The sequence below is a fragment of the Stegodyphus dumicola genome, chromosome 5 (genome assembly GCF_044657685.1).
Source record: "Stegodyphus dumicola isolate Sdum_Otavi_A_Nest chromosome 5, ASM4465768v1".
Lineage (NCBI taxonomy): Eukaryota > Metazoa > Arthropoda > Arachnida > Araneae > Eresidae > Stegodyphus > Stegodyphus dumicola.
The window spans coordinates 224,910,808-224,932,230 of NC_140772.1; the positions used below are offsets into that span (position 1 = coordinate 224,910,808).

General features: G+C 33.4%; 1 protein-coding gene and 1 long non-coding RNA gene across 3 annotated transcripts in view; one reads left to right on the forward strand and one right to left on the reverse strand.

Annotated features, from left to right (window-relative positions):
• LOC146997420 (uncharacterized) overlaps positions 1-21,423 on the forward strand; it is a 45,740-nt gene that overhangs the window by 20,611 nt on the left and 3,706 nt on the right. For both annotated transcript variants that reach the window (XR_015041420.1, XR_015041419.1), the window contains exons 3-4: positions 6,502-6,609; positions 14,596-14,778. This is a non-coding gene — a long non-coding RNA (uncharacterized LOC146997420). The remainder of the gene's footprint in view (positions 1-6,501; positions 6,610-14,595; positions 14,779-21,423) is intronic.
• Positions 15,700-21,423, reverse strand: part of LOC118189160 (uncharacterized) — a 72,424-nt gene continuing 66,700 nt past the window's right edge. Inside the window, exon 4 of the mRNA XM_085817727.1 lies at positions 15,700-16,341. Coding sequence (XP_085673853.1) covers positions 16,138-16,341 — 204 coding nt within the window. The 3' untranslated portion in view covers positions 15,700-16,137. The remainder of the gene's footprint in view (positions 16,342-21,423) is intronic.

Here is a 21,423-nt window from a genome sequence, read left to right on the forward strand (position 1 = left end):
TTCTCGTCGCTCGTTCTAAGCGCGTTTCAGGAGTAGCGTTGAGTTGCAGTGTGTTTCTCATTAACGATAATTATGCCAAATTTTTAAAGGCTCTGTTTTTAACACTCCCCCTTTTGAGATTCGGGAACATTGATCCGGAATTCAACAGCTTTTTGTCCATATCTTGAGGGTGGTTGAACATGTCCAGTTCTTGTTGTAACAAGATGGTAATCGGATTCCTTTGGTTTATGGGAGGTTCTCTCTCTAACATAACATTTTCCACATAGGCGACATGGTTCTCACCATCCAGTTTTAAAGGATACAGTGTTTTTATCGGTCTAGTCACAAGTCCTGCTTTAGTTTTAATTTTGGCGGTTCTAGTTGCTCCATCTTTGCTGGTGTAAATCTATAATATTCTTCCTAACGGCCAATACAGTCTTTTGAAGTTATCAGTCCATATTCATACAATATCTCCAACGTTAGGAACATAAACTCTGTTTCTGTCCTTTGGTGCAATTGTACCAAGTATTCATTTCGAAACCTGACTCGAACCATTCATCTTCTGTAACTAATCGTTTTTTCAAATCTTTGCTAGTAGTCTTTATCTGATCAAAATCAGTCGTATTACTTGAGCGATTTTCTTTCAAAAATAGATCAGGTGTTAATGGGTTTTTGTCTTCTGGATCTTCACTGATTTAGGTTAGAAGTCTAGTATTTATTTGGCTTTCACAGTCACAGAAGACAGGAGACCACCAACAAAGCAACTGCACCTCCATTACGACTTTCAGCTTTTGTGCTCTATTGATGGAAACTATCTACCATCCGCTATCAGCGGTATTTATTTGAAATAAAATTTTACAAATTTACAATGGTTGTGCAAATATACATATGACATACAGAGACATATTATACAGGTCTTGTGGTATTTACATAGATGGCAATGTTAACAATAAAGCCTATAACATAAATATTTAGAGAATTGTTACTTAAGTTGAAAATTTATGTTTATTGACTTTTATATATTAATTTTGAAGAATAACCAAATTATATAATATAAAATGTCATTATACATTTTAAGAGAGTCTAGAAATAAATGAGTAGTCTGTAACTGTAGAGATAAGTAAAAGGTAAACAGTCCTTGAGAATATAAATAGGTCTTGAATAAAAGAAAAAAAAACAGATAACACACACATTTCACAGTCACAGATAACGGTTTCCATTTCTTGATAGTTCAGAGATGCTCGTCCTTAAACCTTTTTTAGAATTCATTTCAGAAGGTCTCTTCCCAAAGCCATCCCACCATGGGGCTGCTGGAGGAATAAATCTTCAAGTAATAGGACAAATAGATATTTTTAATCTTTCGAGATCTACATTTTTCAATAAATTTTCAGCTCTGTTAAAGTTAGTTGCGTTGTCTGAGTGTATCACTAAAGGCGACCACAACGAGCTATGAATCTTCTAAGTGCCAATAAGAAATTGTCTGTGGATAGAGAAGTCAGGAGTTCTAAATGTACTGTTTTATAAACTGCACAGGTTAAAATTAGGATCCATACTTTCTTTCTTTCAATAGTAATGAACCTGCTACGTCTCCATACTTTCTTTCTTTCAGTAGTAATGAACCTGCTACGTCCACTCCAATAATTTCGAAAATGCAGGCACTTTTGACAGCATCTTCAGGAAGCATTCCTACTGGAATATCAAGGGGTTTGACTGGAAATCTTTGACAAACAATGCAAGTTTTGATTACTACTTTTATAGTTCGTCTACTTTTCAGTATCCAATAATTTTCTCTCAAAGCTACCATTAGCGACTGTACTCCACAATGTCCAAGTTCTTGATATTTAGACAAAATGAGGCACTTAACTACACTATGATCAGATAGTAAAACAATCGGGATTCTGAATGTTTCATCGTCGTCTCTAAAAAGAGTTTTGTTTTAATACTCAAAATTCTATCAGCTTCTGTAATGGTCTAAATGATTATAAGCGTTGAGTTTTCTTACTATGGAAAGAATCTTCTTGAACGTTTTTCAAAATTGCAAGTTCTTTAAGCTCTTCAGCAGATAGCCCTCCTGAAATTTTAATAAGTGTCTTAGAATTCCTATAAAACCTATGGTTAGAAATTAGAACTAATGAAATATATGGAATATAGAATATATGGTAATTCTAATTATTCTCTAAGAGGAGGACATATGGTTATAATAATTGTCAGTACTCTGATTCATGTGAGACACTATAATTTTCTATTTTTCTGCATTTACCACATCTTCGTCAGGTGACAGATCATAATCCGGCCATTTATCTTTAGAATCTCTAAGCCAGGGAGGTCCTTCTTCCAAATTTTGCTTTAGTAAGGCTTTTTACTGAGCAGCTTCTTGATGGTATGTCGGCAGAATTTTGAGTTTCCGGAAGAAACTTCCATTCGTTGGATTCTAATAGAGTTCTAATTTCACTTACACTGTTAGATATAAACGGTTGCCAAGGACCTTCTCTTTGGATCCAATACAGTACGTCCATGGAATCGGACCAGTAGACTGACTGAATATTTTCTAAATTCAAATCTGTCTTCACTGCATTGGCTAATCTAGCTCCAATAAGACATGCTAGCAATTCCATCTTCGGAATCGATAATCCCTTCAAAAGAGCAATTCTTGATCTAGCTTGTATTAATTGAAAAGTTACTTTTCCCTACTTTTCAGTTCTAAGAAATATTACAAGTCGCATATGCAAACTTAGACGCGTCACAAAATGTATGCAGTGTTATGTCGGATTCACTAAGGTCTAAATCAGTTAGTCTGTGAGTTATCTTGAAGGTTTTAATTTCTGGTAACTGATCTTTCCATTTTTCAAATCTTTTAATTAAATCTTCCCGTAATTTAGAATTCCATGAGATTCCCTATTTCCAGCATTCCTGAAGAAGTAGTTTAAGATTTAACGTTATCCGGCATATGACCCATGTCTGTAATTATTATTACAAGGTATTTAAATTGTTTTCCGTACTATACACTATCAAGGTTTGAAGACAAACTTCACTTGAACAGTTATTGTTCGAAAGAACAGTGTTCTGAGAAACGTCATTTACCTCAGTCATTATAGCATTATCACTAGACTGTTCTTTGTCAGACTAACACATTATTTCTAAACGCCTTTTCCACAAATGCTACACTTTCGATAAACAGTAAGAAGAAATATGACCAGCTTTCAAGCATCGGAAAAAATTCCGTTTTTAATTAGTAGTGATTTTATGTTTTCATATGGTAAACCCTTTCCGTATAAACAATCATTGCTTAAATGTGATTCTTTTCCCACAGAAGGTAAACAGTCTAGATTTCAAGGCCAAACTGCTCGTTAATAACTCAGAAGCTGTCACGGGATGGGGTTTTCCTTTTTGCTTTTCTGAACGTGCGCTTGCTTGTCTGGAATTAAATTGTGTTCGGGTGCGAATGTATTGAAGAGTTATGAAATTGCAACTCTGTTTTTTCTTTAGCCATTAACTGTGTGTGCAAAAAGCCAATTAGATCATTAATAGAATACTCATATCCTAATTCTTTATTAAATTTGAATATTAAATCATTTGGTAATGCCTTTAAAATTACAGGGGATAATAATGTGCTAAAGGTAGTTGACGATACACCTAAGACTCTAAGCTTAAACTGAATCTTATCAAATAATTTCCGAAAATTCACTACGTCGTTGGAACATTTATGTGTGGGTATTCTACATAGTAATTGGTTCATGTGGGTGTTTATCAAAACTGCTTTCTTCCAAATCTTTGTTCAAGCAAAGAAACAGCTTTTTTATAATTGTCGCTTGAAATAAAAAAAAAAACCTTCTATAGTTTCCAAAGCTGTTCTAGCTAAATGGGCTTTTAAGTAACTGAATTTTCTAACGTAGTCGAGTGATTTGTTATTTTGCATAGATATTTCGAATGAGTTCCAGAATGCAGGCCAATCACTTAACGTTCTATAAAATTTTGGAATTGTTATTTTAGTTAATTTCACATTAAGAGTTTGCTGAGGATTTGCATCCAAATTAAGTGGAATGGAATGGAGAGAGCTGAATGACTTGTTCATTTGATTCAGACATCGGAAATTTTGTTTGCGCTGTATCTCCAAGTAATGATTTTTTTCTGTGTATTCTTCGGCAGATTCAAATTCATTATCAAGATCTCTGAGATCTACTAACTTTTCTACTTCGGTATCTACAAATTTAAGACTTTCAAATTTGTCGTTTAATTTTTCGAAGTAAAGCTCAAGCTCACTATCAGCCGCAGTTACTTCTGTTTTAGCAATCTCAGATGTCTTAGCAATCTCAGATGTTTTTCTCAGATGTCTTTGAACAAAGTTTAGTAACTGACGCCCTTAATGCTGAACGTTTTCGAATACACAATATTAATTTTGCAGTGGCCATTTTACTTAATTTATGTTACGTTTATATGCTTAACTAAAATTCAATACTAAATATGATATTCAAATACATTTCAAACTAATTATATCATTATGATACAATTACACGCCGAACGCTGATTTTTGTTGTTTGACTTCTAAATTGGTAATTATATCATATTACGTAAAATACATATCACCATCCCGGATAGGGGTGCTATATTAAGAAATTAACTTTGTAGGGTTTATATTTATTTTAACTAACATTTATTTTAAGTTTAAACTATCTTTCCTGTCAAGCCTTACTTTCCCCTGGAACTGCCAATGCCAGAATATGTAAATTTGAGTAGAACGCACAAGGATTCAAATTATCAGCGGAAGTATTATGATTTAAATAGAAAGGAAACAAGTTCGGAGTGAGATATTCTTACTTCACGAGCGCGGAGGTAGTTAGCCAGAAATTGCAGAACCCCGCGTTTCGGCCTATGTGCTTGGCGGGAAGTAGTGTTAATCGTTCAAGTGAGCTTCAAGTCTGCTGAATTAGCAGCGGTATTGTAAAACGCGGTGAGTTAGTTATTTTAGAGAGCCTCGTAGTTAGAATCTTGTCTTTAGTTTCTTTTCAGGTTATTATTTTTATTTGACCGCCAAGTAGGCGCAGTCTGTGAGCGTCAAGAGCACGCAATTGTAATTTATTACGTTGAATAAAAAGGGACTTAAACCATTCACAAGATTCTGTATTTTATCCAGTTGTCACAGTCACCTCTGGGTTGCGTGCAAGTTGGAGGCGCGCAACGTTACAACTTAATAATTTTTCCTTTTTCTTTAAAGGTTTTTATTTTAAATGAAATATCAAAATTCAGCCTACCTTTTCTTCCCGGGGTAACTGCATCTTCTATGATGATTCAGCATTCGAAAACAACAAAACAAAACAAAAAAAAAAAAAAAAAACAGAAACTCAATTAAGTAGGCCACCACGTAGACGAATACTAGAATATATGGCTATAGTGTAGAACTGCGTGCCCCTTCGATTGGTGACAAATTTTGCTCAGTTTTGGTGAAGAAACCTCATTTCTGCTTACCATGATGGTTTTAACTTGGTTTTAAGTTCCTGATTTGTTTAGGTGAAAATAGATCGATGTGTACATGGACAAAGTCAAGGCAGTGCGCATTGCCTAGTTTGTGCAATTCTCAGATGTTGTTTTAAATGAAAGTAGATCAATGTGTACATGGACACCGAATTTGTGCAATTCTTATTTTGGTTTTGTGTAGCGGCCATCTTGAAATGGTGCCTTCCTGGCGCGAATCTTAGCGTCAAAAAAAGAGTCGCCAAAAAACAAGGGGCACCCAGTTGTAAAACTTTACCGAATATATTTAAGATAACATTAAAATTACAATTCAGATTTTGTAAGTCGTAAAATACGGCTTTTACATGTCATAGAATACACCCTTCTCGTCGCTCGTTCTAAGCGCGTTGTAAGAGTAGCGTTGAATTGCAGCGTGCTTCTCACAATCTATAATTATGCGCGAAATTTAAAAGTCTCTGTTTTTAACTTTGGCAATAGCTTTTTAGTTAGAGCGTGTACAGTGATAGGAGCATCGTATATAAAAGTGGTGGACGTGAAAGTGCTTTCTTTATTTTGCAAAGGTTGCAATCATTTAAAAGGTGAAAGAATTGAAGCACAGTATGAGAAGCGGCAGGCAAAAGATTCCAGTAAATGTAAAAAAAAAAAAAAAAAAAAAAAAAAAAAAACTACAGTGGTTCTGAAACAATGATGGAAATTGCTGGAATGAAGCTTCAAGTGTTATACATAATGTATATTAATGACGGTGATGCGAAAACATTCAGTGCTATTCAATGATCAGATCTTTATGGCAGAGATTTAGTTATTAGCAAACGTGAATGTATCGAACACATTCAGAAAAGAACTGGCACTATATCACGTAAACGAAAGTAAGAAATGAAGGGGAAGAAACATAGTGACGGCAAAACTTTCACTGGAAAAAGTCGCTTTTCGGATGATATCATAAAGGAACTGACTATTTGTTAGAAAACATAGCACTTCTGTAAAAGTTATCCGTATGTGTCGGATGTACCATATTAATCATTGAATGTTTAATTTATTATGTTTATATTATAGCGCGAAATTCTAAAGGAAAGGCAGTTTGCTCGGGACGAATGTAGTGGGCTATCGAGCGAGACGAACGAGAATCGAAGTTCGGAAGAAGCTGTGAAAATAAAAAGCAAGGTGAGTTTTTATAAATATTGTGCAGAAGCACTTTATTTATTATCAATTTCTGTATACCATAAGGAATATGTTAATTTATCTAATAGCTAAATTTTGAGTTAAAGTTCCTCTCCTGTCTTACTGAATTTCAACTTACACCTTCCGACCAGAACGTAGTTTTAGAATCACGTTTGAATGCAAATTGAGGAGAAGTATTTAACCGTGAATTTAACTAACTTCGTTAGAGAGAGAACCAGTGATTCTGACTAGCGCGCGTTCGCCTTAGGTTCGCGCGTTAGGTTATTCTCTCTTAAGCTATTATTGCGCTCGGCCCTACTTTAGGCCCTTGATAGCTTCGCCGTCATTTAGAATTAAGGTGCCATTTCTGTTAGAAGCTTGATAGCTTCGTCTATATCTTTTTAGTTAAGATTAGTTAAGTTTCAGTTCTTAGTTTCCTAAGTTCAAGCCCGAGTGAAGGCTTTATTGTGAAAACTCCAAGACGGAGTTCTGTTACACCTTATATTAATAATAAAGGGTTATTTCACCCTCCTTATGTGTTGTTCTTTGTCTCACGAACTCAAGTGATTATTCCCTGAATAGTTCTTAAGATTTTTCAACTTCAACTGTAACTTAAAGGTACACAGTACAGAATCTTACAACTCTATAATATGATTCATTCAACTTGATGTATTCTCATTTGTTATCTTTAGATGTGTTATAATTCTTGTCTTTTTTTTATCTTATCATGTCCTTCACAGATTTTAATCAGTGCATTGCCAGCGGCAAAATGTTACTAACCAGCCTTAATTTCTGACGCAGTTACTTATGTTATGTATATAAAAGGTATTTACATAATTAGCAAGCTCAAATTATTTAAGTGAAAGATTGAGGTATTGTTTTTTAAGTAGATTTTATTATTCTATCAAAAGGCAGTTATGTGTTTTGATACAAGTATCAGGTTCAATGTTCCGTCTTACCTTCTTCGGGAACATGCAAGGACCTGACTCGGAACAGAGAGCTTACTAAAGCTATGTTCAAAACTGTGGGAAGTAAACAGGATACACAAGAAGGGTATACAAAACCCTTTATTTTTCTCTATTTACAATAACTTCCGTACTTCGGAATACACAGACCCGCTACTTGGGGTCTAACGTAAAAATATAAAAATAGAACTAAACTCTAAGTTAACTTTAAAATAATAAAGGTGGAAGATTGGCCTTATATTAACAGGAAACCGTATGTAGTACAGAGAACTGTGAACACTACAATACGTTTAAAATTTATCAAGAGGATTAAAACCTCTGGCCTGGAAGGCAACCAGCAACTGCGTAAAACTTCTAAGGTAAGCGGCCTGCTTCGACTCACTGCTTCCTCTCTCTCGCTTGGCAAAAAGCCACAACTTAAATACTTGGCGTTCGCCAGACAAACTTTGCATAAATACTTTAACGCTTATAATTCTGGCCGGAAGTAGAAAATAATAAGTGATAGTAAAGATTTAAAATAAAATAAACGTTAGTAAAACTTAAGATCCTTACACAAGGAAGCGTTTTTTTTTAATTTGTAAATAAGTAAATATTGATCTCAGTTATATAAGCTGGTAAAGTATAGTGTTCTCTCTCTAGCGCAATTTCCAATCATTTTATTACTTTTACAAATAAAATACCCATTATATTAAGATTGAGTAATTTTTTGGGCATATACACGCAGTTTTGCACCCCGAAGAATTGGTCCATAAAGTATTTCTGCCTGAATACTTAATAAATGTAAAGTAATGTAAAGTACTTAACGAAATTTGAAAAATATTTGAAAAAAAGACGAGACATGATTAATAAGCTTTAAATTGTGAAATACATTTATACAAAACAGCATGTTCTTACAACGTCATTGCCAAATTAATTAATTATTTAAAGCGAACTCAAATTATGATTTCATAAAATATTGCTACAAATATTACATTTAATTAGATATTTTTAGTAGATTTATAATTAAAATTGTTTTATTTCTCTGGGCAATTCAGAACGAGACATATTTGAAGAAAAATCTACACCAGAAAAGTAAAAATATATGAGCACACGTGCATTTAAGGGGTATGGGAACCCCAAAATCTTCAAAAAATGGTGATTTCCGATTTTTGCATTTTCAAACTCTCTACACTTTTATCTTTCTAAAAATACCATTCTTTAATCACTATGAAAATTAAAACTGTAAAAAATCCAGTTTTAATTTGTCATCGACTGCTTTGATCAATAAAGATTTTTACATAAAAACGCGTTTTTCTCCAAACGTGATTTTTTTTTATACTCGATGTACCTTTCCTCAGGAACTACTGCTCACAGGTATCTAAAATTTTTTATGGCTTATTTATTAGGTTTCCTAATATTTACTGAAATGAGCTTTTTATGATGAAGAAAAAAAAATTAATTTTTTTTTTGTGTGTGGGAGAAAAGTGCTTAATTTTACTATGCCTAACAAAATATTCTGTAAATTATTCTAAAATTCAAAATGTTTCAGAAGCTCATTTCAATATAATCAAATGGGTACACTTTAATTACACAAAAAATGTCAAGTGTGCATCTACAGCAAATTTTGAGAAAATGTATATCGGAATTGGCCAATTTAACATTGTCGGTATAGGATTTGCTGATACCCCTTAAAGTATAGCTATTGATTATATTGCGTGATACTGGGATATTGGACGAATATCTTTGAGGAAAAGTCCTGCGCTCTGTTATATTTCTTTTGATAAGAATAAATGTTCTTAACCTCTTATTGGACTTGAATTCAATCTATTAAGAACCCATACACTCGCAACACGTTAGGAGTGAAAATAAATGCCAGTAACAAGAGCGACTGATGAGCAAGTAAGACAGATCGTGGCATCCTTTGCTGCATATAAAGAAGAAATGGAAGCTGGTCAAGAATACGTTAAAAAGGATATGAAAGCCGTTCAAGTAAAGATGGAAACCGGTCAAGAATCTGTTAAAGCAGAGATGAAACACTTCAAGACAAAATTGAAGCAGGTCAAGAGGAAATGAAAAGAGAAATTACCTGCATAGTAGAAAACTAACTTTTGGCTATGGAAGGCAGAATAGACGCTGTCAAAAATAAAATCGGACATTTTGAAGATAGAGTTTCTTCTGTCAAAGAACAAATACAAAAGAGAGTTTCTGCTGTGGAGCAACGAATCGGAGAAGATTTTCTGCCGTCTCCCTGAAGTTATCCGCATAGGATGGGAAAACCTCTCGGCAAATGTATAAGACACAATGTTCTGTAGTGGCAGACGCGAATGGATGGGATTTCCAAGCTAAGACCTGTCTTCTCCCCGCTTCTGTGAGAGCAGACGCAGCGGATATCCTTCAGACTCTTCCAGAAAACCAAAGAGTAGATCCGGCGCGTTGACCCTGCGCTTTGGGGAGAAATGTTTACAAGACTACATGTTTCAATTAAAACTCCAGTCAACAGAAGCCCATGGAAACACTCCAGAAGCTCGCAACGGATCATTAAAGTCTGTCCCACCTCGTATTGTCGTAGTGCCCGAGAAAAACAAGGGTAATCTTGTGCCTGTAGTACTTCATCGATGGCATTCGGGATTCGGAAATACAGAAGGCTCTACGAATGGCGGATGTTAAAGATTTAAAAAGCGCTCTAGTGTACGCCATAAAATTCGATGTAGCGCAGCAAGCAACTCGTAGTGACCGCCGCCCAATCAGAGCTGCTCAATTCCAAAGACAAGCGAATCAAATGGCTGCTCGTCTAGACGATTTAACCAGACAACTGAATGGCTCGAGACGGAATATTAGTGACAAAAACCGACCTTAAAGTGCTGGAGCTGTGGTACTGAAGGCCACATACGACGGAACTGCAAACACCCCAGAGCACAGAAGATAAGACCGCGCCTTTCAAGAAGGCTGGAAGTAAATTGTGGCCATCTTGTCGGCGGAGATTGCCAAATAATGAAAAGCCCCAGTTTAAAGTGCTTCAGATTTCTGCAGTGAGTGGCAGCAGTAATGGACTTTACATTATGGGGCATATCAATGGAGTTCCTTGCAATGTGACCATCGACACAAGAGCCAATCCAACCGTCATTCGAAAAGATTTTGCTCAACAATTGAAAGGTAAAAGAACGCAGGACGCCATCCTGCGTTACGCTCCAGATTGTGTCCGGTGATAAAATCGACATTTATGGAAAATTAAACGTTAACATCACGTTTGAAAGTGCCGCCTACCATCACACTGCATATGTGGCAGAGATTACAGATCCTTGCATACTCGGATGGGACTTTCTAAGGAAATGCAATTTTTCCTTGGACTTTAAGAATAACGAACTGCATTCTGCCTCTGAGAACATAGCCCTATTCGGAATTAATGATGAACGAGAGAAATCTATCCACAAAATCATAGCCCAAGACGATATCATAATATCCTCAAGAACATAATTTTTCTTCCTGGATCCATTGCGAAAATTTCTTCTACGGCATCATAGAATATCCCAAGAACAGTAACAACCCGAAAGCAGTACTAGTAGCCTCAGCACTCTTTGACCTATCGAGGACCGTTATCCCGGTGAGGTTTGCCAATGTAAATGACAAGGAGAGAGTTAATAAGAAAGGTGAAGTGGTTTCAGAATGTATTCTAGTGACCAGCGTTAAATGAAACAATAACACTTCAGAATCCGTGTCTTCAGAGAACATTACATCGGAGTTATTGCAGAATGCACAATTAAGCTATGAAGAGAGGAATGCTGCCGAACGTGTCATTCAAGAATTTCAAGATGTTTTCTCCCGCTCATTTTCTGACGTGAGTCGAACCAGCTTGACGCAACATAGAATCAATACCGGCGATCATGTCCAAAAGAAGCAACATCCAAGACGTCTACTGATTGCTAAACAGGGAAAGAGGTAGGAGAACTACTAAAGGACATGCAAGAAAGTGATGTCATCGAGTTTTCAGCAAGTCCATGGGCATCTCCCATCGTCCTCATCAGAAAGAAACACGGTACAATTAGATTTTGCGTTGACTGCCGCCGGTTGAATTCAGTTGCGAAGAAAGACAGCTACTCTCTTCCTAGAATTGAGGAATATTCTGGACACTCTTTCTGAAAGCAAATGGTTTTCGACGCTTGATGTAAAGAGTTTTTGTTGGCAAGTAGAGATACGTCCTGATGACCGAGGAAGGAAGGCATTTACTACTGGACAAGGACTTAACAGTTCAAGGTGATATCGTTTGGATTATGTAATGCGCGGCGAAATTTGAACGCCTCATAGAGACTGTCGTTCCTACGAAGCCTGTCTGATATACCTAGATGACATCATCGTCGTCGGGAAGAGTTTTGAAAAACATCTATAAAATCTTAGAAAATTGCTTCAGAAACTGAAAGAATCCAATCTAAAGTTGCGTCATGCCAAATGTAATTATTCAGACAGAAAGTGTCTTACTTCGGACATGTCATCTCTACCGAAGGTGTGTGTACAGATCCAGAAAATATATTAGCAGTTAAAGACTGGAGACACCCCGAAAATTTTCATCAACTAACAAGTTTCCTGGGACTTTCGATCGGTATATTTCCTCGTAGTCGAAGACTAGTCGGTACATTCCTTCACGCACGCTACCAACTTTAAATATTCTGGCATTGACAATTAGGGGAATGAAAACTTATACAAAAGCGTAAACTTAAATTTAATTGGTTATTGAAAATAATTATAAATCCCTACAAAATTAATAATTTTGTTATGTACAGAAATAATTAAAATCAAGCAATAAACACTTATTCATACTGATGTTTATATTATTCAGTTATATTGTATGCTAAAAGATTTGAATATGTCCGAAGTTCATGATTTCATTTGAACGATGCTTTTGCGTGACATTTGTATATACGGAGAGAACAAAGGACTCTTTTTACCGAAGCGGATTGTAAAATGCATTTAAAATAGAGATTTTCTCGTGACCTTAAAATAGAGATTTTCTCGTGACCTTAAAATAGAGATTTTCTCTGATGTACGTCCGTACCTAAGTATGAATTTATTTCCCATAACTGGAAAACGAGTAGCCTCATAACGTGGAAATTTTGTATATGTGGCTGCTGTAACATATAGTTGTGCATCTGCCTTTTTGGTTGCAATCAGCCGCACCAAACATGTGTTGGTGCGCCAAACATACATGAACCAAACATATGTGTACCATATGTACCAACATATTTATGCACCAACTCTCGTGTAACAACTCGCGGCTCGTGAGCTCAGTTTTTTATTCTGATATGTTGGTAAATTAAGCATTTTTTGCTTTAAAAATGATTGAATTATATTGTTCTTATCTTCCGGTTAAGGGAGATTAACAAGGATTTATGCAATAGTTCTAAAATTATCAACAATTTAAAAGTTGTTTAGGTTCCACCACGAAACGCCATTTGTTTACATTTGAAAACTCTGAGTAGAATAGTGAATTAGTGAATAGCGCTTGCGCCAATTTCAGTGCCTTTTTGACGAGTGGATCCAAAAGTAAATGTTCAGTTTTGTGCACAGAAAATCAGTGTTCCTGCCCGTTGGTCGATTTGCATGTCTTTGAGTAGAAAATCTATTTAAATTTTTTTTTTAAAAATTAAATTGTTTTTGAATGTATTTGGTGTTTTATGTTTTTCTATAATTTACAATTTTTAATGAAGATGTTTTGAATTTTTATGTACTTTTGCCTTGCCGCGAAATGAGAACTGAATTAATTGAATGAGAAATATATCTCCAATTAAATTCGAGGAAATAAGTTTAAATGAAATGCAGCAAAAAATGTGTATAATTTAATAGGTCGTACAAAGAAGTCATATGGTGTCCACATTGGATTTTGTATGCAAACGATCCTAGCCAAATCGATTAAGATGTGATCCATACTGTTCTTCCAGTCAGGGTTAAAACAGAGGTGTAAAAGCTTAAAAAGAAGGTCAGTCATCATTTTAAACGCTACTGCTAAGTAAATATATTGCAACATATATAGACATTAAGTTTTATAATAGACATTTTTATTTACCAATTTTACACATAAATTTCCTGAACGTGTCTCATGGACTATTCAAATTCTACTATCCATTAAATTACACTTGTTCATTCTTTGAAAGAAACTATGTCATTTGTAGTAGCTAGGTATTCTTAACTAGTAAAAACGAAAACTTCTAAGATAAATACAAACTGTTTTAATCCTTGAAAACAAATTCGATTTATTTTGTAAATTAACAATGTTTAACGGATCATCCGAAAGGATAGCTGCAGGTTTTAATCTTATTAATACTCATTATAAACTGGAGATTTAAGATGTAGTAAAAGTATTTACTGCAATTTTGCAGAATTAACGAAAAAGGAAGTTTCGAAATTTGATGCAAAATTTTAAAATGCTGGAGAATGATTATATTAATTTATATCCTTTACCTTCACCGATAAATTACAATCAAGACTTTTGAGGTCAGATTTAGGAAATGGGAAAGCTGACATTTTTCAACATGATGCTTCTTTTTTGAACAACACAGCATTTGCTGTTGTTCAAGTTAAGTAACTGTTCCTACAAAGGTTTAATAAACATCATTTTGCAAATTCTATATGGGATTTAACTAATTAAAGCATAAAGAATATTCTATTAATTGAACATTTAGCCCTATTGAAATCACACAAAATGTCAGACGAGTATTTAAAGATATATAGTATGTATGAACTACTCAACGAAGTATAAAATAATATATTTCGTGTATTCCCCATAACTCAAATTTTGAAGTCTTGAATATTCATTTCATTTTTATGCAATTCCAGATAACGGGAATATATGTCAATTATTATTTATTTTTAAAGTCAATTATTATTTATTTTTAATTTTTATTTTAGTATTGCTATTCTAAAATCACCAAAAGAGTTGTTAAGGATTTAAAAAACAGGTGTTATTCGGATACTGAATGAAATTAATAGATTATATTTGTGTTGCAAACGCCTTATTTGAAATGACTGTAAAAAAAGAAGATTAATGTTTTTTTAGGTCCACTTCTTTTTCATCTATCCTTCTATATGGTCTTCTATGCATTTATTTCTTTGTCTGGTGGCCTCATAAATCACGAGAATCTGATCCTCTCAATTTGAGCTGGGCTTTGATTCACTTGCAAAATGTTTTAAATCAGAGTTCTGTATTTTTTATGATGACTTTTCAAAAACGGTTACATGAGTAAGTATTATTTAAATTATTGATTGCAGACTTGAATTATTGAATTATTGATTGCTAATTTAAGAGATGAATCAAATAAGGTCAGTTTTCAAGATTACTACGTTTTAGATAATATCTTTCAATAAAGATAAGAATAATTTAAAATTTATATGTGTGCCTTTTCGAAAGAAAATTTCATTAGCGATTCATTTCTTATTTTACCAAAATCCGTTTAAGAAAAATTTCCTTAATGTTCAAGCTAGATTATAAAGAAAAGTTTCAGAATTATGTGATTTTAACCAATTTTACCCAATTAAGAAAGGAAAAGCGAAATCTTAAGAATACATGTATATCTGAAATAAAATATTTTAAATTTTAGAAGAGTTTTTGCAAATAGGAAATTGGAAAGACTATTTTAAATTCACGTTTACCTGACTTAGATGGTACCTTTTAGCGATTCGTATTCTCAGCTTTTAAGAATAACTGTTTTTAGAACTTGTTTTATGCAATTATTACAAACTATAATTAATGTCTCCTAGGACAATTTTGGAAGACTTAGCGTGAGCTAAAACATCGACGCTAGTTTTGGGGAGGGGAAGGCGAAGACCCGGATAGAAATTTAAATTCAGTTAACTTTTCAAAATGGTGGCACAAGACCAAAATTGTCGTATTCTGAAAGTCTACCTATTAGATTCCTTTTTTAAATTAAAACCATTAATTTGAAACTAATTCTTGAAAGTGATCCTCGAATGTTTCTAAAACAAGCTGTATAATAATAATTTCAGAAAATTCAAGAGTTATTTTAGAAAATTCCTTTTCGTTTAATAATTATTTTGAAAATTATTTAGTAATCGTTATATTATAATAGAAAATATTGAACGTATTTATGTGTACTAAAATTAAGAATTAGCATGTATGAAAGAAAACACTTAACTTCAGCTGTTACATGACACATATTAAAATTCATTTTATTTATAAAAAACGTTTATGCAGAATAAAGAGCTGTCAGGTATAACTTATTCCATATACGTTTTTATTCTATATGTTAAAATTCAGTTTGTTTATGCAAAAAGTTTACATTCAGTTTGTTTAGTTTACAGAATAAAGAGCTGTCAAGTAGAATTTATTCCATACACATTTTTATTCTATACATTCCAGTGCTAATTTGTTCATGATAAAATTTTCAAAATACATTTACATTGTTTTTTTGCTTTTTTCTTGGTGCGGAATGTAGAACACATATTACTGTAAGAGATTTTTCTTCAAAAGTTCTTTTGTTTTAAGTCTTGTATTTTCCTAGGCGAGGAAACTGTACAGTCCAATATATCACACACATATAAGAAAAGGCAAGAAGCCATTTCTAAACTCGTACAGCATAATTTAATAATCTAAATAAAAGGGAGAATTCTTAAAGGTGTGAGCTGACTGAATGTTATTCAGACCGAATTCTGCGTCTGCAGTTACTTCATTATCAAAACCTCCCAAATCCAGTAAATCTGTATCAAACAGGCCGAATTCATCATCTCCTAATTCAACATCATCATTTCCTAATTCGAGTTCATCACCTCCTAATTCGAATTCGCCCTGTAAGAAAAAAAAAAAAAAAAAAAAAGAAACTTTAGTTGAAATCAAACAGAATAGTTTTAAATTCTGTAAATACACACTTAATATAGACATAATAGAATTTAATTCGTAATATAAACGAGTATTAAATATTTGGAATGTAATACTCTTTAATTAAACAGTCCTTGTCTAGGAAAAGTAATACTCTTTAATTAAAGAGTCCGTGTCTAGTTTGCAAGATTTAGGAAACGTTATTCTAGCCAGTATCAATAGGTTTTTGAATTTAAAGAAATATTTTCAAAGGTATGGTTCAAAGTATTTTATGGTATTTCAAAGGTTATTTCCTTAAATTTCCTAAGGCATGTCGTTATTTTGTATTTTTAATTGCATATATCACTAATAAAACTATCATGATACACTTTTTTTTATTTTAATACAAATGCTACGTTTATTTTTTTTTATTGGATCTGACTTAAACTAAAACATCTGGTATTTTCGTTGGGATAACATTTGATATTGATAAATTATTGCGAAGATATCAGATTCAATACTTTTATACATTGACCATTTCAGGGCCGGACCATAGCATAGAGAATTAAGACAAGTAAATGTCTAGGGCCTGATTTTTTGGCTCTCGGTCAAACCGTCCACACTTTGAAAAATGTAAAAATAAAATGAAAAAAATTTGAAAATAAAATAAAAGTTTCCTTTTACTTCAGAAAAGGAATAAAATTCATCGATATACTCAAATTGAATCTAAATCTACAGGTTTCCATTTTTATTAAGATGTACTGATATAAATGGTCCACCGTACATGAACAACATTTCGCTGAGTCAGCTGATTAGCTCATCTGTAGGTGGGACGTATCACGTGATATTGGGTGCGTATTACAGAAGTCTAGTAAAAACATTAAACAGAGCAAGAGTAGAGAGCCAATTTTTGGTTCTAAATATTAAATTTCTAGAAGTGATTAGTTAGTTTAGTAGCTTTTTATTTACTGAATTATATAAATATTTTATATAAAATGAATTAGCGTCACGCTTCCGCTGATGAAAAAAGAAAGGATAAGAAGAAAATGAAAGAAACAATTAAGCAAAAAAATGCTCAGTTTAAATATGTTGTTATAACAAAAACATCATATAATATTGAGTCAGATGTTCAGTCTAAAGCAAAGATTATAAAAAAACAATTTGGTGACTATTCTGGAAACTCGAAAGTACACGGAAAAATGATAGAAACCAATGAAATTGAAACTGAAGTAATAGAAATGAAAATCATAGGAGGCTTACCAGATAATTGTGGAGAAATACCAAAATGCAAGTGATGAAGAAGAAATTCAAAATATAGAATATATGCCTAAAACTGTTAATGATACTTTAGTTTTGAAAATTTGGCCATTTCTTTGTGGTCTTTAAATTTAACAACAGACATGCATCATTATTTGCTTAACAATAAACCACCATCAAGTATTTCATTTATACATATCCTCGCTAAAAATGTAGTAACAGAAGCTGGAAAAACTGTATCGCGGTCATTAAAGAAAAATATATTTTTATTCGCAATAAAGCAAATGGTGAAAAAGTTGAATAAGAATGGTTAGTGTATAGTCCATAAAGTAAAGCAATTTACTGCTATGTTTGCAAGAAACTTTCGATCGAACTAACAACGTTTACAGAAGGATACCGGGACTGGAAACATGCAAAAATAAGAACACGAAAATTCTACTGATCATAGACATTCTAATAAAATTGTACGCAAGAAATTTAGTTGAGGAACGTATAGGCACTATCGTTGAAAAACAGTATTTAGAAGAAACAAAATATAGGATATTATAGGAAGGAAAAGTACTGCTACTGGTAAGCAACAACATTAAAGGTTTTGGCTAAAATTTCTCTTGCATTTCGTGGCAGTAATGAACGCTTTTCTATTTCCCGTAATTGAAACTACATAGGAGGTCTAGAATATTTGGCAGAATTTGATGATTTTTTAGCTTAGCGTATAAAAAAATTCGGGTTAGCTGGAAGAGGAAACGGGAGTTATCTCCCGTCAACTATTTGCGATGAATTTACTAAAATATTGAATAAAAAAATGTAAAAACATTCGTGTCAGAAGTTAAAGCCGCCAAATATTTTTCAATTATGATTAACTCTACCTCCTGATATAACTCACATAGACCAGTTAACTTTTATATTGCGTTATATATTAGAAGATTATTTTGGATATTTACCAATTTATTCGCACACAGGAGAATCAATAGAAAATGAATTTTTAAAGAAGATTGAAATATTAGGTTTGGCTATTTGCAACTGTAGAGAGCAAAGCTACGACAATGCGGCAAATATGTCTAGAAAATACTATGTGCTCCAAAACCACATTAAAAAAATGTAATCAAATAGCCCATTACATTCCTTGCGCTTCACATTCGGTAAATCTGATAGCAAGTAGTGCTAGTGAATGATGTTTGCAAGCAATAACATATTTTAATTTAGTGGAGAACGTTTATACATTTTTTCGGAGTCTACTCATAGGCGGAAAACTTTAGAAAGGAAGTTTCGCAGCAAATAATAAACATTTTACAGTAAGAAATTATATACGACTAGGTGGTCTTGTAGAGTTGATGCAGTCAAAGCAATTAACTCTAGGTTCAAGGAAATAAAAAATGCTGTACTTGATATATCTGTAGATGAATCTCAGAAATGTTGTGTAAAACTGGAATCCAGAGAAATAGCAAAGAAAAATAATTTTTTAGAATTCATTTTATTAACAGTTATTCGGGATAAAATTCTTTCCAGAATAAATGCAAGCAGTATATCTCCTTCTAAGACCCTAATATACCAATTTCGTTTGCGGCTAGATTTTTGGCAATTTATTTAATTACTTTAAGAAATTTAATTCAGAAAACAGAAGCGGAGGCATTAAACGCGCCAGAAATAAAAACATTTTACTTTACTAATAAAGGGTCAAGAAAACGGAAAGAACTTTTTGATACAGTTGTAGAGACATTAGGATTTTTTTGGAAGCCGGAAAGATGAAAAATATGCAACTGCCTTCGCCGGGAATCGAACCACGGACCTCTGAAATACCGGCTCAGTGTGCTGACCACTACACCACGAAAGCACGCTAGGAAAGTGGGAGAAATACCTTATATACTCTCTTTTCTAAAGGGCGACTGGGTTTTTTTAGGGGACCCAATCGCCAAGTCCTGGGTGTGGAGAATCCTCATCCAACACCCTTTTAGTTAGGGCGCCACTGTAGAGATATTAGGATTTTTTTGGAAGCAGGCAAGATGAAAAATGAGCAGTCACCTTCGCCGGGAACCGAACCACGGACCTCTGGAATACCGGCCCAGTGTGCAGAACCACTACACCACGAAGGCACACTAGGAAAGCGGGAGAAATACCTTATACAGTTCATCATGATTAGGTTCATGTAATCCGGGTCAAGAAGCCTTTAAACGAAATAGCTTTTACGTAATATGTGACAAAACATCTTTTTAACTAAAACTACATAACAAAAGTTACAAAGATTATTAATGAGATTTTAAAATATTTCATACGAACTCAAATAACAGTGCATCAATATTGAATCTGAAGAAACCATGTAACTAAAAAATAATGGTATAGTGAAGACATTTATACAAAAGAACTGGATGAGGAACTGTTACAATTTCTATTATACTTTGTCAAAAGCCAAATTTAACGTTGCCGTCTGACGTGTTACGATTTATAAAGACTAGAAAAATTGTATTAACCTTTCCAATATGGAAATCATATTACGTATCTTTTTAACTTTTTAAAAAAACTTTCACTTCCCCACCCCGTATTTGGAAGTTGTTGTTGAACTTTTTTTTTGGAAGTTGTTTCAGTTGAATTTTTTTTTTTGGGGGGGGGGAAAGCTTAGGAAACGATTTTGTTGTCAATAATAACAAATATAGTTTACCTACCTACTCCTCTGCGCTGGGAAAGTTCTGGATTGCTATAACGACTTCCAGTTGATTAATCAACTTAATTAATTGATAATAATTAATTAAGTTGATTAATTTAATACTATTGAAATTTGCAACTGACCAGGTTCTGGACAGTATTAGTTTAAGTGGTCACAATTATATTATATTTGAAATTAATAATATAGGCTCTCAGGAGAATGACCAATCACGAATTAGACTGAAAAGTCTAAATTGAGTTATTCTTAAAGAACTGATGTATGAGAATTTTTCACAAATGAAGTTTAGAAATGATATAGACAACACTATTCAAGATATTAATTCAAACATTCGAAATATATGCGATAAGGCACCTTGAATGGAACCCTGGGAATAAAGAAAAAGATTTTTGTCCATGGTTTGGAACTATAACTTGAATACAGAAAGGAAAAAAGTAAGATCCCTTAGAAGAAAGTATCAAAATTCAGTTGAAGATCAAAGAGCTTATCATAGAGAAATTTATTGTAAATCTTTAGCTATTTATAGAAGAGCTAAAGAGGAATATTGGAACACTCAATGACAAATAATATTAATGAAACTCTTGAAGAGATTGTAAATTTTCATTTTATGGATGATAAATACAATTGAAGACGATTTGGATATACATCATCAAATTCGAAATAGGACTAGTTACCATCCCAGTTTCAAGAAATGATGTTTTGTTTAATAGAAAAAAAAGCATAACAGGCTTTTGAAGATATGAGAAAGTACAAAGCTCCGAGTCCAGATGGGATTTTTCCTTGAAATCGTTATTTTATACAAATGAAAATTTGATTCAATAGCTGTTTGATTAAAGGTTATTTTCCCGATGATTGGAAGAGAGGAGGACTTGTGTTGTTCTCAAAGTCGGGTAACCCAGCTGAGCTTCCTGCAGATTATACAACTATTTGTTTTTTACCTACAGTGGGTAAAGTTATGGACAAGTTAATTAACAATAGATTGGTTTATTTCCTTTGTAATGAAAATATATTCTACAAAAATCGATTTGGATTTACTCCAGGCAGAGGCACAGGATGGCGATACAAAAAATTACTGATACTATTAAGAAAAATAAAATGAAAAAATAACATTCAGCTATTATTAGTATCGATAACAAAAGTGCATTTAACAGCCTATGATG